The sequence below is a fragment of the Berghia stephanieae genome, chromosome 7 (genome assembly GCF_034508935.2).
Source record: "Berghia stephanieae isolate SIO BIC M18660-M18661 chromosome 7, UCSD_Bste_1.3, whole genome shotgun sequence".
Lineage (NCBI taxonomy): Eukaryota > Metazoa > Mollusca > Gastropoda > Nudibranchia > Aeolidiidae > Berghia > Berghia stephanieae.
Genome location: NC_088366.1, coordinates 21,991,186 through 22,011,528, shown reverse-complemented (window position 1 = coordinate 22,011,528; position 20,343 = coordinate 21,991,186). Strand labels below are relative to the sequence as shown.

At 39.0% G+C, this 20,343-nt stretch overlaps 1 protein-coding gene across 1 annotated transcript in view; it reads left to right on the top strand.

The window, feature by feature from the left end:
• LOC144976889 (ATP-dependent RNA helicase Ddx1-like) overlaps positions 1-19,395 on the top strand; it is a 565,840-nt gene extending 546,445 nt beyond the window's left edge. The window contains exons 24-27 of the mRNA XM_078921446.1: positions 12,927-12,969; positions 13,624-13,722; positions 14,102-14,222; positions 19,260-19,395. Of these exons, the coding sequence (XP_078777572.1) occupies positions 12,927-12,969; positions 13,624-13,722; positions 14,102-14,222; positions 19,260-19,390 (394 nt within the window). The 3' untranslated portion in view covers positions 19,391-19,395. The remainder of the gene's footprint in view (positions 1-12,926; positions 12,970-13,623; positions 13,723-14,101; positions 14,223-19,259) is intronic.
• The last annotated feature ends 948 nt before the right edge of the window (positions 19,396-20,343 follow it).

The following is a 20,343-nucleotide window of genomic DNA, read 5'->3' as shown; positions in this document are numbered from 1 at the left end:
GGGGGAGGGGGGTCAGAAAAAATCTCGACTGCACCCGGGGTCTCAAAACAGTGCTGTGCGGCCATGTTGTCTTGTGCCGCTATGACACTCGCCTTCGGATCGGAGAGGTTCAAGTCCCGCTGTGAGCGGCGCATAGTTGAGTCCTTGAAAAAGGCTTTTTTAACTCATATTTTGTCACCGTACACATCTATAAAATGAATACCTGGCCGTTAACAGCGTTTTCTCTGTCGGAAAGAAAATGTATTATCATCTGACAAAAGACATGTCTCGTCCAAATGTTAAGTGTCACTGTAAGTGTCACTGTTTACTGGGGACGCCTTGTAAATATCCTTGAGCGCGTTTAGTGGATATCCCGCTGTGTTAATGTTCAGAAAATGTGTGGACCGGGCACTTATATCAAAAATGAAGACAAATAATATAGACAGCATGGGTGATTCCTGTTGACATGAGACGTCTTGTGTGATAGATTATTTATATAATAAAATAAATAAAATAAAATTCCCTTTATTCATCCCATAGGGGAAATTTGTCTCTAGGGTCTATTCCAAGGGAATACTGGAATAACCCAAGCGTCAGTCGCAGTGCGGCGCCGCAAATTGAGCTAGGGCAGCAGCAGCCTCTTATGGTTCACACTATTATGTTATGACGATCGACCCAATCAGCAAAGTCCGGTCCGCATTCGTGCACCGTCGCAAACCCGCCTGGTAGCATCGTCACAACACACCTTTCGACTAGATGCTCTGCCGTCTCGGGTTCTTGCCCACAGCGTGGACATATTGGACAGGGAGTTAGACCTGATGACCTGAGTTAGACCCCCACCGATGTAACGCACTTGCCGAGCTAGGGCGAGGTAACTTGCTCAAGGCCACACAGCGTAGCGGTCGGTATCTTTCGGGTACGAAGCGGAGACCGTACAGCTGAGCCACGCTGCCCCTTTCATGGAATGCCTAGGCGACGGTATCGTTGCGAAAGGGAGGTTGTTTTTCGTATTTTTTTTTTTAATTTAGGAATAACCCCCCCCCCCCCACACACACACACACACACCTAAACTTGAACATTTAAATAGGATATGGAGAGTACTATATGAAAACAGAGAATAAAAGATATCACGGCGTCAGAGAGCTAAACTCGGGATGGAGCCGGAGGGTGCCGTGTCCATAGAATCCTGAGTTTGGTTCTCTGGACACGTGATATTTTTAGTCTCTGTTTTCATTTGGTACTCTACATACTCTATTTAACGTTCAAGTTAAGGTGCATGGAGGTTATTTCTAAGGTGAAAACCGTGCAAAAAAATATACTTCCTTTTCCTAACGATACCGTCGCCTAGGCACTCCATGAAGGAATATAAAAAATCTATCAAACAAGATGTCTGATGTTAACAGGAATCACCCATTCTGTCAAAAGTGAGCAAATTGGGGGTTAATAATCTTGCCCCGAGGGGGGAAAAACGAAAGTGCCTGAAGCGGGGCTCGAACCCGGGACCTTCCGTGTCACAGTACAATGCCTTAACCACTCGGCCACTCCCGCGCTTTGCTATAGACTTTTTATGTCAAAAGGATTAGAAATATAAGATTTTACTGTAGGAACTTGACTTTTTTTTATGTATTATATTCATGCATCAATTTCAATTTTTTTTTTTTTTTTGGTATTTACTATTATCTATTTATATTTGCAACAAAAGAACCAGGGTATTTAAAGGCATTTTGACCTATGTAACCGTTAATGACTATGATATGTTCAAGTTCAAGAGTTTTTTTGTTGTTTTTTCAATGATGTACGATAAGACACAGCACATCTTTTATCCTTAGACAAAACATTATTAGTATCAAATCAAGGTTTTATATTTTTGGCAAAAATTTAAACCTTTTCGCACCTGAATCAAATCATCCGACGTAATACCGTTTTGAGGCGGGATAGATAGGCTAGGTGTCATTGTGAAAGTTAAAAATACAATTCTTGTGCGGGAATGAAATATCTAGATGTTAATACCTTCGAATCGCACAATGACAAAACTGCCTTTGAAAACCGTGGTGGTGGTGGCGGTTGTGTTGTTGTGTCCTTTTATTTAGGTTTTTTTTTTTTTTTTTGGAGCGGTGGTTGGGGTTTCGTTTTGTTTTGTTTTTTGTTTGTTTGATTGTTTGTTTTTTGTTTTGTTTTTTTTTTTGTTTTTTTTTTTTTGCTCTATCGTAGAATAGTCTTTCAGAATGAAATATCCTGAAGATCAAAATACCGATAAACCAAAAGCAAGAATGACACAAAAGTTAATTAATGTTTTTGCTCTAGTTGGAAGATTAACCTTTTCATGGCAAGAATTGGTTTCTTTCAAACCCTATATTTCACCCATTGTTCATTTCCAATAAATAAATAAAATAAAATCATCACTTCTGTTTTTGACTCATTCATTTTCAACTTGTTTGCATCCATCCACTCTTTCACATCCGTCACACATTCTTCCACACGTTTCACAATATTTTCGAGATTTTTAGTTTTTTAGTAAGCACAATTACATTTTTATTTGGACAGAGGCAACGCTGATACTGGCCAGACACTCATTTTACACCTGAATGCTGTTTAGAGAATGTGTGTAAATAATCCCTTCCAAGGAGTCAACTTAGCTCCGCTTCGTGGCGGACTCGAACCATGGCCCTACAAGTTCGAATGCGACAAGATAAAACCTCAAGACCACAAGGCCGCACAAACTAGCAATTATTGTTGGGATTGAATACATTTCACGGCGTGGTCAATGCCCTTGATCGTATGGAACAAATGAACAATTAGATGATTATCAACATTAAATCATCCTAGAGAGTTGTCAGAATTTGGATGGAAATGTTGTCCTGAGCGGATATCGGATCGTGGTATACGATCCAGGCGCTATGATGTCCCTGACCGGTCGTAGTTTGAAAAAAAAACAATAAATTTTTTAATATTTGGCCAGAAAACTTGTCCTTCAAATATCGGTCGATTAAAATGACCCTCATCTTGTCAAAAACTCTCAATCCTGGGACTTTCGGAAGTCTCAGTTTTGAGTATTTTTGCTAATATGAGAGTCATTTTAATCGTTCGATTTTTGAAGGACGAGTTTTCGGGCCAATTTTTTAAAAACGTCTTTTTTTTCGGACAACTGCAGGATTGTAAATCACTCGTCTGAGGGCTCTGAAGTCTTGGGTAGGAGGGAGTGATAGTTGATATCTGTGTGACCCACGGTATCAAAGCGGTGCGATGTCATAACAAACTAGATGAAGAGAATTGAGTTTATAAACAAAGTTATTAGTAGAATTAAGATACCCTCACGTCTTTCGCGTACCAGATAAATACATTTAATACCGCTGATGAAGGAATTTGATTTAAATTAAAAACAATGCGATGTTTGAGCTAGGCGCTTCCGGAGTGGTGGATGGCGTCAATTGTAGAGCATCCCTCTCCTGGCCAGGCGGAGTTGCAGTAATATTCGCTTCGTGGGTTCGACTCCCCCAATGCCGCAAACGTTTTTACTATCTATTGTCCTCTGGCACTTTTCTACTCTCTTCATTTCTTGTTGTTATCAACATGAGTGCCAGCTTCGCTCACTTTTCTAAATTTGAGAAGTTATATCTTATAGACTCACATTTTTACCAAGACAGTGATTACAGCGATGCAACTGGGACTAAGATTTATATTCCTACTTGCTTCTTTTTTTTTTTAACTTTACCATCTCTGGCGCTGATATGAACTTAATGTGTTACAAGCGCCGTAAAACCCTTAAAAATAAACAACACAACCAATAACATAACCATCTGAATACCGGTTTTGATTTATTTTAAAATCTTACACGCATTTTGATTTGCGAGCGAAAACAAGAGTTGGAAAAAAGAAACTCCGCCGTTCACTGAAACGTCTCTGGAAATCTCCTCGGATGATCTGACTGAACTTATATCAGCCCTTTCTTTACCTGCTAGATGCTGCCTTTGTATCCCTAATTGGATTAACGCCTTGACATATGTGGTAGACAGTGGTGGGGGCGCATAAGTGCTTACCTAGCGGCAGAGGCTAACCGGTCGACCGTCACTAGACCATCCCGGAAAGCCAGCCGATTTCGGGCGCCTAACGTCGGTCTGGCGGGGTGAATACGAACTGAATGGTGATCCAACCCGGCGCCCGAATAGAGTCCCAACCCCATATTCCGGGCATCCGTCTGGGAGACCGCTTCACGGCCAGCGCCTACCGGAAACCCAAGTCTGGCTAGCCAGTGCTAGCCGGACACCCCTTCATTCTGTTATCCCACCCAAAAATAGCCTCAATCTAAAGCGGTTAGGCGGGCCAATGGCAACGCATGTCCAGTCGCAAGGTGAGGACGGCGGCTACATCCGTGGAGCTCTGGTTTTGCGGGCCAGGACGTGCTGGAGATGCGGTTCCTATGGGGACAGAGAGTACGGGTCCCAAATGGCGGCACTTAGAGGGTCATGGTTGGGGGATCAACGAGAGAGCGCGGCACCTCCTTGCTGGAAGAATGCGTACGAGGCTCAACCGTGGGTACTTGGCAAAACCTAGCAAGTAAGAGATGTACGAGACCTAGGTGGGAGAACTTGGCACCTCCTTTGAGAGTGGGAGGTGCCCGTAACTCGGACCAAGGGTGCAGTCGGAGTGAGGACCAAGCCTCCAAGCAGGTAAGAGAAAACTCCTGGCAGGTAGAAGAAATTGGATCCAGACGACCCCCCACCGCGTAAATGCGCAGAGCTTCGACAGCTGACGTGGTTGGGAATGCTTCGGCCGTTGCATCCTGCCTGGTCGCCGGTGCAAGCACCCAGGTTTGCGTATTGGCACTCTGGTGTCGAATATTTTCCCACTAGCGCGGTTCGTATATGGGCGGCGGAGATCCGATATAAGATCTGGCGGACTATATGGAAAACCGGGATAATAAGGGTATGGGTAGTGGGAGCCAATAGTTGATGCTGTCTTTGTGTCGTTATCATGGAAAATGAAGGCGCCAAATGGGTTAGGTATTTCCTATTATTCCAACCCTCTCCCTAAATAGTAACGCGTAATGATATAATGTTGACAATAATCATTTGTGACGTCAGATTATAAATCGTTAACTATGTTCTTTATAAGGAAGTATTATTTAAATGTTTTTGAAGATATTTTTTATTCAAAGATGACGAAATAGGAATCGATTGAGGGGTTGAATATATTATTTCTTACACTCTTGCGTTTTGGAATTCGAACTTTTTTCCCAACGGGCACTCGCAAGGTCTCTCTCTCTCTCTCTCTCTCTCTCTCTCTCTCTCTCTCTCTCTCTCTCTCTCTCTCTCTCTCTCTCCCATTCTCTCTCTCTATCTCTCTCTCTCTCTCTCTTTATGTTAAACATTCTTTTTGAAAGAAAGTTCTTAATAGATCGATTTATGAAGTAATAATCGATAAATCAAGCGATTAAAGACCTCAACGGCAGACCTTTTTGGGCAGTAAATTTGTACACATTTTCCTTGTTCTATCAGAGATGGACGTTAACTTCGGAGGTCATTCTGGTGTAAAGACGAATTTGTCCGAAACTCCTACCAAGGCGCATATCTGCTTAAGTGGTTAATGTAAGCCGGTCCGTCATAATATAATTAGAATAAAAGCGCTTAAGGGCTAACCCACACCGGAGACTGACTCCGACGACCCGGCACTGCCGCCCATGTCGTCTTCCGCTAGGCGGACGTCACATGAGACTATTGAATCCTATTACCAACCTAAGTAACTTTTTTTTTTATTTAATCGCTTTAACCATCTCGGAAAAAGTAAATGGTCAGACCTTTTTGTTTTCTAGCTGGCAATTAACGAGTATTCAATCAAGGCGATCATGTTTCTTCAATTATCGTTGTAATCGACTCTTCAAGAAACCCACATTTTAATCTCACCCGCCCACTTGGCATTTCCGGTATTTCCACATAGTTCGACTTCTTACAGGCGTCATTCTTTTTGCCGACCTCTCCTACACAATACAATCTAAACGACAGAAATGAGTGAGTGATGTTTCATCAACCCCAGACTATCAATGTTGGTATTATCGCTAGTTTTATGATGAAATTATTGTAAAGAGGATAGGACTGTTTCACGATCCTTTTTTGTTTTTTGTTTTGTTTTGTTTTTTGTTTTAGTCATGTCCCTATAATATATTGAATTTCAGTTATTGTCAGTTATTGTGCGGCTATGTGGTCTAGTGGTATAAGACCCGCTTTCGGACCGGAAGGTCCTGGGTTCGAGCCTCGCTCGGCGCATAGTTGAGCCCTTGGAAAAGGCTCTTAACTCACTTTCTCTCACCGTACTCAGGTGTAAACTGAGTACCTGGCCGTTAACAGCGTTGTCTTTGTCCGAAAAATTGTCATATCGCCTAACAGACGTCATGTTCCGTCGTACATCTTATATGTTGCTGTTGACCAGGGACCCCTTGTAAAGCGCTTTGAGCACGTTTAGTGGATATTGCTCTATATAAATGCTCTATTTATTTATTTAAGTAACCGACTATAGTTATTCATTTAGTTGGAACTTATTTTTTAAATTTATATTTCCTTCCACCCTTTATAGTGATTTTTATTTAACGGTTACATTGGATAATTTAAAGAACCCGAATTTGTGGGGAAAATTCCAAAGATAATTGTGGCCAACCCCGCCAGACGGTATCATCTTGCATCTTGACGTTGTTTAGATAGTGAACATTGAATTTACAATAAATTTATGAAACTTGGACAACATGGGTGATTCCTGTTGACCCCAGACTTCTTGCATGGAATTCGTAGGCGACAATATCTTATGATGCAGTGGCGGAAGGGCGTAATCTTTTTTTATATTTTTCAAAGATGAAACTTGGATTGATCTCATTATTTTATTGAGTAAATAAATAGTTTCATTTTTATCTGCAAACAAATCCAAGTTTGCTCAGTTCTTATCATTTTAGCATCCGATATAATACATTTTTGAGACATTTGGTAGCAATTTGTTGTGTTTTTTTTGGGTTTGTTTTTTTTTTTTTTTTTTTTGTTGTGTAGTGTTTTTTTTTGTTTGTTTTTTGGTTGTTGTTGTTGGGTTTTGTTTTTGTTTTTAAGGGGTGTTTTTGGGAAGGAGGGGTTTGGTTGTTTTGTTTTGTTTTGTTTTTTTGTTGTTTGTTTTTGTTTGTTTGTTTGTTTTTTGGTCTTTTTATGCTTAAAGATCCCTTCCTTTTCAAGGAATCGAATTCGCGTCGCCCAAATACTTACAAATTTCCATCCAGATGTCATTCCACCAGACCACAAAGCCTTACAACTATAGAATAATAGGCACGCAACACGGGATTAAGAGGTCTCTTGTCAATTAATTGTCTAACCATAATGTGGCGCTTGAAGGGATGAAAATCAAAAAGTCTGATGACAGAATGTCACATAACCTTGAGCCTCCATGAAGGGACGAGAGTTAGAGGAAAGGTTAGTCAATGTTGCATGGGGGCCTCGATAGCTTAGTTGATAGAGCATTCGCTTCATATGCAAAGGGGCCGACATCGATCCTGGGTAAAATTGAGTTTGTTTTTTCCTGACACCCCCCCCACCTCTCTCTCTCTCTCTCTCTCTCTCTCTCTCTCTCTCTCTCTCTCTCTCTCTCTCTCTCTCTCTCTCTCTCTCTCTCCACCCAGCAGTGACTGGGTAGCTAGGTCTGTTAGATATGGCGAGAAGTACTTTGCGATAGACTAGCAACCTATCCAAAGGTAGCTGGCAGCGGAGATATGCTCCGAGTCTATGGGCCTAACGACTCCGAGGGACCTTTTTAATGTTTCGTAAACGTTTTAAAAGCTAAAAGACAAAAGTAGATTAATTCATTCTAAAAAAGGGTTTGTTTTCAATAGAAAAAGAAATTTACAAAATGTACAGTACCAATTAGAGCAAAATAATAAAATGTGATATAGTCAGAGACGGTCCTAATGATTCTGCAAATGTAGAATATTCGGTTATAGCAAATATTTCAATATAAATTTATGATTCATTTATCTGGACTCGAATGTACTTTAAACATTGGACCATACAGCAAAAGTATGTGGACAGAATGACCGCTGGCCAATGTGCTTTTAGCCATTTTCTGTGGTTATCAACATAAGTGCCTGCTCCACTCACTTTTCTGAATCAATATTTCTCCCCATAGAGTTCCTTGAGATCACAATTTCTTCATTCATTTATTTGTCATGGATGCAAATCTAGCCGTTCCCGGCTAAAGAGCTACAACAGGAATGATGGGAAAAATAGGTTATGGAGAACTGCCAGATGAAAACAGACAATAAAAGGTCATGGGGTCAGTGCCAAACTCAGGATCCAATTGACACGACACCCTCCGCCTGGTCGGGAGAGAACGGACAGCGAGCGGTTGCACAACCGATTGAGCTATACACCCACACAAAGATATGGCTTTCAAACTCAGGACCAATCAGGCGTCTCTCTCTCTCTCTCTCTCTCTCTCTCTCTCTCTCTCTCTCTCTCTCTCTCTCTCTCTCTCTCTCTCTCTCTCTTTCTCTCTCTCTCTCTCTCTCTCTCTTTCTTTCTTTCTCTATAATTAGCGAGCAAATTATGCTATTCACCATCCTCTGTATGAAACAAAGCATGGCAACATATAAACATACAGGACACTCATAGGACAGCTCCGATATTGGGTTGAATAGAATTCAGATAAAGTGTGGAACGGGCACTTGTATCAATAATGTTGAGAAATATTGGCTATGGAGAAGTGCCAGATGAAAACAGAGACACCATAGCGTCCCTCTCACGGCCAGGCGAAGTTGTCGTATCAGTAAGGTCGCGGGTCCGGGCCACCATCGCCACGAAAGTGTTATTCTCTGTTGTCTTCTGGCACTTTTCTACTTACTTCATTTTCTGTCACTATCAACATAAGTGCCTGCTCCAATGTCTTTTCTGAATTAATATTTCTCCCCATAGAATGTATCAAGGGGTTCACGTCATTTGCTGTGACACGTTCCATTCCATTCCATTCAACAATGTTCCAAATCTCGGAAGCATTCCTTGCTTGGCACTGTTGTTCCCTTGTAAGTGTTTTGAGATCTCAGCGGTGCTCAATAAGATTGGGGTCTGGATTTACAGCTGGCCACTCGGCACCAAGGTCCTGTTCTCGGTTTGCTGAGGTTGCACAGAAGGCCTTTTCGCTCTGAGTTCAGCAGTTGCAAATCTTCTTAACATTGTCTAGCCTGAATTGTTGTTTTCCACAGCGATACCAATGGCATAAGAGAGAGGTTGGCTGTGATTCGAGCAAATGTTCGATCATCATTGGCCGTTGTTACACGGGGTTGACCTGTCCGTCTTTGACTTCTCACATGCCCTTTCGTTGTTGAACTTTGCGTTAGTAGAAGAACAGCTAGCTCTTTCATTGAAATTTTTGCAACCTCAGCTCCTACATGAATATTCCCAAGTAGACGGGCTCTCTCTTTGAGACTCTGTTTTGGCATGATTTTGAGAGTAAAAGAATTGAAATCAAAGTAATTTCAAAATGATTTAATAAAAAGATCAAATGATTGTTATAAACAGCAGATGACTTGTAAATATTAGAAGACAACATGGTGATATTCATTGAGGGCAAGTTGGCGCAAAAGGGTTCGGTTTCGAGAATTTAAGAATTTCCGTTTTCACGATTGATCTTGTGACATTCTTTGTAATTCATTCTTTGCGTCATTTCCACAAATATCAAGTTTTCTTACAAAATTTATAACCATCCTAACAATGCTTGACTAGGCATGCATGTGGTTTAAGAAATGCTCTTTAAGGTGACATTTTTTAAATTTTATTATAACAGTAATTTAGCGTGTAAAAATGTAGCGTTACTTTTGCACGCGTGTATATATGAATAATGTCAATATCAGGTCTATCTATATCTTTAATTATATTGTCTATTTCCCAACCATCTGGGTGTTCAAGGCTACCCGATCTCTCTAACCGCCCCTTTAGGCATTCCTTCCTTGTGAAGGGTCGACGGCCTCGTAAAAGCACGTATAAGAGTTTAAGAGTGTAGAGCGATTAGGGATGAAAACCGTTAATGCCCCGTAAGGTTTGTTTTGTATAGTTGGATGGAGCACGTTAAGAGTTTTTAACTCACGTGCGATAAGATCACACCAGTTTCTACTAAGAGATCAAAAGCACGTGGCAATGTCGCAAACAAGGAAAAGTTCACACTCCTCGCTTAAATTGTATTCAAAGTGCCTATATCCAGCTTGAGAGGAAATTATCTCTCGTCAAGTATCTAAATGGAAACCCCAATTTCCTCCTTACTCGCAAAGTATAAAATGACTTTAAGTTAAGAGTAAGGATGACTCTGGAGCTGTCCTTGGTTAACTCTCTCCTTACCAACCGTAGGAAAATCGTCACATTCGTTACGATTCAACCAACACATTTATCATTCAGATTTCTTTTGTAAATCACACAATTTAAAGAAAAATGTTTTATTATAGCTATAAAAACGTGACACTGTGTTGTAGACTTCATTTTTGCTGATCAATATTATGCATAGAATGTATTTGTTGCTTTTCTCTTTGAGTAAGAAAAAACTATTTTTGTGTTGGGCGGGAGTGAATTTTGGGATAATTCTGAAAATGGCTGGTAAGGAAAGGGTTAAGAGTAATTTCTGTAAAACGTGACACTCCAAAAAAAAGTCAGTTGAAGAATGTTTGTTTCTTTGTTTTGTTTTTGTTTTGTTTTTGTTTTTTGTTTTTGTGTTCTTTGTTTTGTTTTTTTTTATGTTTTTTGTTTTGTTTTGGGGAGGGGAGGGAGTTGTTCTGTTTTTTGTTTGGCATTTTTCTTTTTGGGAGGGGGGGGGGTGTTTTGTTTTGTTTTGTTTTATTTTGGGGGGAAAGTTATATTTTTTTATGTTTTGTTTTTTGTTGTTTTTTTTTTTTTTTGACGTGTGTTGTTTTTGTTGTTTTGTTGTTTTTTTTTGTTTTGTTTTTATTTGTTTGTTTGTGTGTGTGGTTTTTTTTTTTAGGCGGGGGCGATTCATGAGTGCTGACGAACAGACGTTAGCGCCCGCTCGTCAGTAACGACGAATAGTCCTGTCTTAGCGGAGTGACTATTCGTTACTGCTGGGTCGTGGAATGTTCTATTCCCTATTTCATTGGTGCTTTTAACTTCAGGTCGACTTTTCTCGTATCATCTCAATTTCTCACTGGGGCTGAAATGACCAAAAAGTGTTGCGAGCACAGTAAAGCATAGGTCACATGTGTGACAAACAAATCCATTAGAGCCCCCACAGTCGCACAGAAAACAAAAAAAATATATTTCGTCCCTACCGCGATGTATTGGAATGGTGTGGTTGAGGTGAGTATCTCACAATTCAACATCCTCCATTTCCAAAGGTGCCAGGGTTACTCGTAGAAATATTGATGCTATACTTATAGGTAAAATATTCACAAAATCAACAAGCAGGTTATAACGTATTACACACAAAACTATATGTACCCTTTAGCGTAATGATAGTATGCGCTTGGTTAAGAAGCTCACAACATTGCCATCCGGAAGTGTAACGGATCAACACACAAAATTATGTGTAACCATGAACGTTTATAGATAGTATGCGCTTGGTAAGAAGCTCACAACATTGCCATCCGAAGTATAACGGATCATACCAAATTATGTGTAACCATGAAATGTTATAGTCCTGTTCATAAAGTTTAGTGAGAAGTACTCATAAACGTGGATGGCAAAAAACAATAACAAAGACCTGAGTGGCGTCATCCTCGTTCTATCTATAGTCTGGTTAATACAGTTTAGTGAGAATTACTCATAAACGCGGTGGCAAAAAACAATAACAATTACCCGAGTGACATCAACTTCGATTTATCTATAATATAGTCTGATCGATATAATTTAGTGAGAACTAATCATTAAACTGGCTGTCTAAAAAAACAACAACGAAGAGCTGAGTGACCCCAATTGTTTTCAATAGTCTGATGTCACGTCGCCCAGCAATGGCGGCCATCGTGGTTCTCAACAAAAAAACGGTACTTTTTATTCTTCATGCTGGCTAGAACTTTTCATTTGTCTAGTGATCAGAATGTGTAAAAGTCAAAACATGATCAGATTTATAATATATAATTTTCCCCTCTGAATACGCTTTTATGGTCGTCGGAGAAATATTTCACAAGGGCGTCCGCCATTGTTCCGATAGTTTAGAGCCAGTTACTAAGTTACAATGCGTCATTACAAGGGAAGTGACGTTACGACTGTTGAAGCGTATTCCATTCCTTCTATAGACACAATATACAACCCACCCCCTCAAAAGAGTATGATGTCGGGGTGACTTAATTGCTCGAAATCGAATTTACACGGAAAAGTAAGAAAGAAAGAAAAATGAATAAAAATGGTGGTACTTTATTGATAGTCGAGAATATCTTTAGCAATCTGGATATTGCTCAGAATTGGGTAAGATATGCTATAAGCAGGTAGTAATTGGGGAAAATGTTACCTTTCGTCTCAAAATGGTATTATATCGGAGTGACATACCCGAAGATGCTAAAGATCGAACTTACAATGTAAAGTAAAGCGCTTTGAGCATGTTTAGTGGATATTGCTCTATATAAAAGCTCAAGTTTTTTTGTTTTTGTTTTTTTTTTTTTGGGGGGGGGGGGGGGGGTTTGGGGGTTTTTTTAAGTCAGAAAAAAATATAGAATTTAAAATGTTTTATTGATGGCAATGGATATCGTTTCTGACTAAGTGACAAAAACTAAATCTCACTTTTCTGATCATTAATTTTGGGTTTTAAATTGACTTATTGACGTCTTGTTCACTTCGATTTAGTACTGACTTGAGGCGATGGGTCACATATGCCCAACACAGGGCCACCGATTTTAAGCCAGCTCATCATTGTCTTCAGTGTAGCCTTTAATGGGTGATCGTCGCTGAATGCAATTAATTCTCTGTCTCTCTGTATTTGTCCTTTTTTCCCTCCAGAATGGGCTTAGCAATAAGTCTGGTGGCAAGCACAAAGGAAAAGGTAAGCGGTCATTCTGGTCCATGGTCAATACCCATCCCATATTATCATCGTTGTTCCCACCATCATTATCACCATCACCATCATCACCATCATTATCACCATCATCATCATCATCATCATCATCATCATCATCATCATCATCATCATCGTCATCATCATCTCTATTGTTATATTATTATTATTATTATTATTATTATTATTATTATTATTATTATTATTATTATTATATTATTATTATATTATTATTAATAATAATAATAATATAATAATAATTACTATTATTATTATCACTACGAGTACTTCTACTGCTAATACGACTAATAGTAGAAGTAGTAATGGTAGTAGTAGTAGTAGTAGTAGTAGTAGTAGTAGTAGTAGTAGTAGTAGTAGTAGTAGTAGTAGTAGTAGAAGTAGTAGTGGTAGTAGTAGTAGTAGTAGTAGTAGTAGTAGTAGTAGTAGTAGTAGTAGTAGTAGTAGTAGTAGTAGTTCTGCTATTGCTACAACTAATAATGTTTAGCAAATAAAAAACCATGATTCGAGTGGTGTGCTGCTGCTGTGGTACAGTATAATCATGTGTTTGAAACATTGAAATAAAACACTGGTTATGTGCTATAAAAATACGATGTTTCTCATTGTTTTATTGTTACTGGCCAGGTGTGGTACCATTCCAATTGTAACACCAGGGGTAGAGGCTGTTATAACACCAACTTGACGGACTATGGTGGCTGTTGTATCTGGTATGATGAACCCAAGGTAAGGACATCGTCATCATCATCATCATCATCATCATCATCATCATCATCATCATCATTATCATCATGGTTGTCATCATTATCATCATCATCGTCGTCGTCATCAACATTGTCATCATCATCACCATAATTATCGTCATCATTATCGTCAACTTCAATCATAATGATATTCAGCACCGTCATCAGTCACCTTCATCATAATCGTCGTCAACATCATCATCATCATCATCATACCCCCCACCCCCTCATATTATCCCTTTTAGATCGTAAGAAGGTAATGACCGAAACATTCTTTCTTAGGATGAATGCTTAGAATAATATTATACTCACTGCTCCAGCTCAGTTTGTTTCTTGCTACCATTCTCATTATTCATTTTTAGCTGATGAGTGACGTGGAGGAACACTTGGACATCACCATCGACCGCATCGACGCCAACATGAAAGTCCCCATCAACGAGTTTGACGGGAAAGTCACCTACGGACAGCGGAGAACCGGGGGAGGTAAATAAGGGGCTGAGCCTTGGCCTTCGTAAACTCATGGCCTGATACCCGTCGCCATCATTAACTTATAGCCTGATATTAGAACCGTGGCCTTCGTAAAGTTATTGCCTGACACTGACCAAAAAATGACGTCAAAATGCCAGTCTTTTGCCACAAAATAAAACAGACTGTGTTGTATTCAATAGTTCAACCAATGAAATAACTTGTTTCCATGAGCACTACTAACGACAACTCACAAGGCGGTGCAAAAACCAAATAATGACGTCAAACTGACAGTCCTTTTGGATTCCAGTATCAGGCTATAACATAACGATGGCTACGTTCAGTGTCAGGCTATAACTTAACGATGGCTACGCTGATACTAACCCAAAAAAATCGTCATAAAAAAAGACGAAGATCACCATAAAAAAACAACAACTTAATCGTGAGTTGTAATCAACAGCTCAACCAATAGAATCATTAGTTTCCTTGAACACTTCTAACAAATCACTTTTCGCTTTCGTTTGGTGATCGTCGTCTTCATTTGAAACGAATTTTTAGCCAGTATTATATCAGGCCTGGAGTTTTGGAAAGCGACGGCTGAGCTGGCACCCATAACTAATCTGCCGTACTCTGAATTGGATTCAATAGTATGATGTCACGTCGCCCAGCAACGGCGGCCATCGTGGTTCTAAACAAAGAAAATCTGGACTTTTTATTCTTCATGCTGGCAAGAATTTTTCATAATATGTTTTGTGATCAGAATGTGTAAAAGTCAAAACATGATCAGATTTATAATGTTTTTTTTTTTATTTTTCCTCTGGATACGCTTTTATGCTCGTCGGAGAAATATTTCATAAGGGCGTCCGCCATTGTTCCGATAGTTTACAGCCAGTTACTAAGTTACCATGCGTCATTACGAGGGAAGTGACGTTACGACTGTTGAAACGTATTATAGTCGATCGACATAATTAGAAGGACGAACTTTCTGGCCAAAATTTGTAATATGTGTGTGTGTGGTGGGGGTGGGGGGGGGGGGTCAGAGTACGGGAAGCCCCGTATTTCAGAGAGTTTTTGCCAAGATGGGGATTAATTTGATTGATCGATATCTATTTGAAATGACCAGTTTTCTTGCCAAATTTGTTAATACGTGTTTTCTCAGAGCACAACAGTAGTGGTTCATTGTTGTATATCACAAATTATAACACATGTTGAATATAGTCGATGACTTGGTGAGTGACTTAGATCGCAACAATTTGGCCTCAGTATACTCTTCAACAGTCGTAACGTCACTTCCTTCCTAATGACGCATGGTAACTTAGTAACACTGGCTCTAAACTATCGGAACAATGGTGGAACCGTATGAAATATTTCTCCGGCGAGCATAAAAGCGTATCCAGAGGGGGGAAAAAACATAAATTTGATCATGTTTTGACTTTTACACATTCTGATCACAAGACATATGAAAAGTTCTAGCCAGCATGAAGAATAAAAAGTAATGATTTTCTTTGTTTAGAACCAAGATGGCCGCCGTTGCCGGGTGGCGTGACATCAGACTACTGAATCCAATTGTGTCCTTATGTTTGGGACATTGCGTAATGTTTTACTTAATTCGATTCGAGTGTCAATGATTGCCTGACTATACTGCCCTACTCTGTAAAAAAAAAAACCCATATTTTATAATTTGGCCAGAAAACTCGTCCTTCAAATATCGATCGATTTAAATGACTCTCGTGGCAAAAACTCTCAAACCCGGGACTTTGCAATGAGGCTATAACATTTTTGGGTATCAGACCATATATAAGTACACGGCGCTATGATTTTCAGTATTAAAACGACTCCAACATGAGTTTCGAGACGATGTTTCACATATCATGCCATATCTTGTTCATCATTAACTGGCCGCGCTAATCAGGAAGTCTGAGGTTCGATCCTCGGTCGAGGAAGGCTGGTCTCTATTCGTTCTTTTTTACTTTGATTTGTCTGGCAATGTAGTATCCACACTTTTTCAGATTATCATCAATATATTTTTGTAGCGTGGTACTCAATTTTATCGTCGTCTTTTTCTTTTTTTTTTCTTTTTTTTTTTTTTTTTTTTTTTCTTTTTTTTTTAATTTTTTTTTTTTGGAAATATGTATTTTGTTTTACCCTGAGATCTGGGTTTCAAGAATAATTTACTGAATTGGTATCGATCCTTCTCGTACTTTGGGCTTCGATTATTTTTCTGTCAGACGAAATGGATTACTATCACATTAGAAGTAGCTAAGGTCTCATTCAATCCGTCACCGTCAAGTATTCATTAATTTGTTTTTGAATGATTGTAAAATCTTCGATAAGAGATTTTATCTTTTATCTATTTTTTATATAATAATAATGTGCTGTCTAATTAATTCATCTTTTCAGTTTTGTAAAAAAAAAAAATTCTTTGTTAAGAGTTTATGAAGTGAAAAGATGCTATTTGGCGTATACCTACTTATTTGCATGTCGGATAACCCCAAATCGATATGGGCTCATTTTTATAATGGAAATACTCTCAAATCAATGCAATATATTCTTGATTACAACAATGTTAAATCAGGCCCATAATACGATTCAATAGTCTGATGTCACGCCGCCCGGCAACGGCGGCCATCTTGGTTCTAAACAAAGAAAATCATTACGTTTTATTTTTCATGCTGGCTAGAACTTTTCATATGTCTTGTGATCAGAATGTGTAAAAGTCAAAACATGATCAAATGTATGTGTTTTTTCCCTCTGGATACGCTTTATACTCGCCGGAGATATATTTCATACGGGCGTCCGCCATTGTTCCGATAGTTTAAAGCCAGTGTTACTAAGTTACCATGCCTCATTAGGAAGGAAGTGACGTTACGACTATTGAATCCTATTGCGTTCTGTTATCAGACCTTCTAATAATTACATGTCGATTATAATGAAATAGAGTTGTATTTTTTTTTGTACCAAAAAAAAAAAAAAGATTGATCAAAAACATATAAAAATAATCTCAATATTCCCGTTTTTAATCCAGGTGACACTTAAGGGAGCAGGCACTGGTGTAAGATAAAGATCTGAAAAAGTCCTTGTGCCCCAATTTGTCACTTTGATAATATTTTCAAAAATAAAAGTAATGGAGCCAGATACTTCTCATGTTTTGTACGGCTATGTGGTCTTGTGGTATGGCACTCGCTTTCGGATTTTAGCTTAGATTTTCCGTTCTAAAATTTCAACTAATGCTAATGGCGGACGTTTGATATTTCAGACCTCTTCTACTAGTCCTTAGTTTCAAACAGCTAACGCGTTAGTTTTCTTTTTCACTTTTGAAAATGAAAAGATTTTTAATGAAACTGTAAAATGTAAGTCATTTTAACGATTCATTTTCTTCTTCAAATAGCCATGATTTTCTTACTTTAACTGAATAACAATGTGAAATTGAATGTAAGCTTCAATTTCACATACGAAAACAGATAAAATAGACGTTTTGGGTTTCCTTTTATCAACAAAACAGGATGAATGAAACACTACAGACGAATGAGATAATGTGGTAGTGGCGTTGTTAAGATGATTAAACAAAAACATTGATGGGCAGGAATAAATAGTAAGCTCCTTTATGTCCATTGTTATTTCTCTCAACGTTATTACTGCCCACAACAAAGATTGAAATTTTTCATGCTAATTTCTTGTGAAGGGTGCTTTTTGAGTGGGAGGACATGTTGTCCTATATTGGATTAAACTAACCGAATTCTTTGTTTCCATGTCAATAGATAAGAGGATATTTGTTGGCGTTATTATTTGACTTTTAATCTGTAAAATAGATGAGATGTCATTCGACACCATAAGGAGTTTACCCCCGTTTCGGTCGCGTTTTAAAGACAGTATGTAGTTAGTTCTTCGCGGTTTAGTAGATAGCGTCAGAAAATTATGTGGCTTTATGGGGTTTATTTTGTGGTACGACCCTCGGCTTCTGACTTGTATATCCCTGGTTCGAATCTCGCTGGTGGGGCTGAAAGTTGCGTCCTTGGTATCTATACTCACATCCTCTCATCGTACTGAAATGCAAAATGAATACCTGACCGGTAACTCCATTGTTGTCTTTGTTGGATAAATAAAAAATTGTAAAAGCGCAAAAGAGTTGTCATGAGTTGTCCAATGATATGTTGAGTGTTGCGGTTGGCTTGGGATCTCTTGTAAAGATCTTTGAATACAATGGTGAATATTTCACTATATCAAACAGCTCAAGCTCAAAAATTGCAAAAGTGACCTGGCCGATACTTCGATCCTTCGTTGCGAGGCCCTCAATGTTTAAACTACACTCGAGCACGAGCACGGTTTCCTCGAGCTCTTCGGGACATGCAAAAATGTTCGAAGAAACCGTAGTTCGTGGAGCCCGTGTCCAAAGAATAATAAGAAAAAAATTCGAGACATTCGAATGAGCTCGAGGAAAACTGCGTAATCGAGCGTAATGTGAAATTTTTTAGTGATATATTTTCTTTGTGAGTGAAGTAGCCCTTTTGTTTATCACTGCAATACGTGAAATTATACCCTGCGGTATTTGGACCATTTTAAATTGCTCTTGTCAAACCAATGTGGACATTAATCAGGATATGGAGAACGCGTAATTTTAGTTTGCCAGCCAGCACTTGAACTGACTATAGGGAATGAGATTAGCGGAAGAGTAGCGTCCCTTGATTGGACGTCACCTTACAGAGAGAACGTCAATTTGGTTTTGAAGTGTCTCAAGCCGCTTTAACCGGAAGCGAGGACGAGAGACGCATGCGCACAAACAACATGACGTTCTCTCTGTAATAACTTTTCCGCCAGTGACGTCACAGACTATGGGTGACGTCCACTCAAGGGGCGCTACTCTTCCGCTAATCTCTTTCCCTATAAGTAGCCTTGAGACAAATAGATCGCATGTTAATTTTATGAATCCCGGACATTCAGCCTTTGTGGGTCTGTCCCCCCCCCCCCCCCAACCACTTTCCCACCCTACCGACCCCCCCCCCCTATTCACACACTCACACACACTCACACACACATTCTATCTCCTCCCTATTACAGGAAGTGTCTACAAGGGCCACGTTGATTTTCTGGCCCCCACTGTGTCTGAACTGGCGCAACTGGAAAAGAAGGCCCAGACCACTTTCATTGACCTCAAGTACAAGAAGAAATTTGCCAAGGGTCCACAATAGATAGATTGATGTATATTATATATATATATATATATATATATATATATATTATATATATTATATATATATATATATATGTTTGTGTGTGTGTGTGTGTGTGTGTGTGTGTGTGTGTGAGGACACTCACAATTTTCTGTCGATTCAATTGTTTCAAGGGGTTTCCATATCGTCAGTCGACAATTATCCGTAGTGTACTTTTCCTACTTTAATTGATTTCGATGTTGTTTATTTTCTTCCTTATTCTTACTTCCGCTAAGTATGTGATTGGTTGGGCGGTGATTAGTAATATATAAATATATATATATATATATATATATATATATATATATATATATATATATATATATATATATATATATACAGATTGACAACCAGACATGAACACGGGGCTAATGGACGAGTAGATTAATAGAAGAATACATACTATAGGCGAAAGAAAGGAAAACAACAGAAAAGCCATTTGTTTACAAAGAACGCTTTGCCGACCTTGCTGGAGGATAATATTTGACAAAACATGAAGTAAGGAGAAAAGATATTTATAGCCAAAATATAATCATGTAATTGGTAGAAGAAGTAACGCATTTATTTTGATCACAATGACGTCAAAAGTCATGCTTTAAAAACCATTTTGATCGCAATGACGTCAAAAGTCATGCTTTGAAAACCATTTTGATCGCAATGACGTCAAAAGTCATGTTTTTAAAAAACTATCAAAATTGAGTCTTGTGACAATTTGACAAGTTAGGTAGTGTTATCCAAATTTATCTATCGCGATACGGCCAAGTAAAAGTTTCTGTCAGAAGAAACAATTAAGATAAAAATAGTTGAGATAAGCTGTCATCCGACGTGTATGTAGCTGTCATCTCGCGTATTCATTATGTATGGATTCCTGACTGATTAACCTTGGCAGGTAATGTATGTATCTTCACCCTCCGTCCTCTGGCTGGCTACAG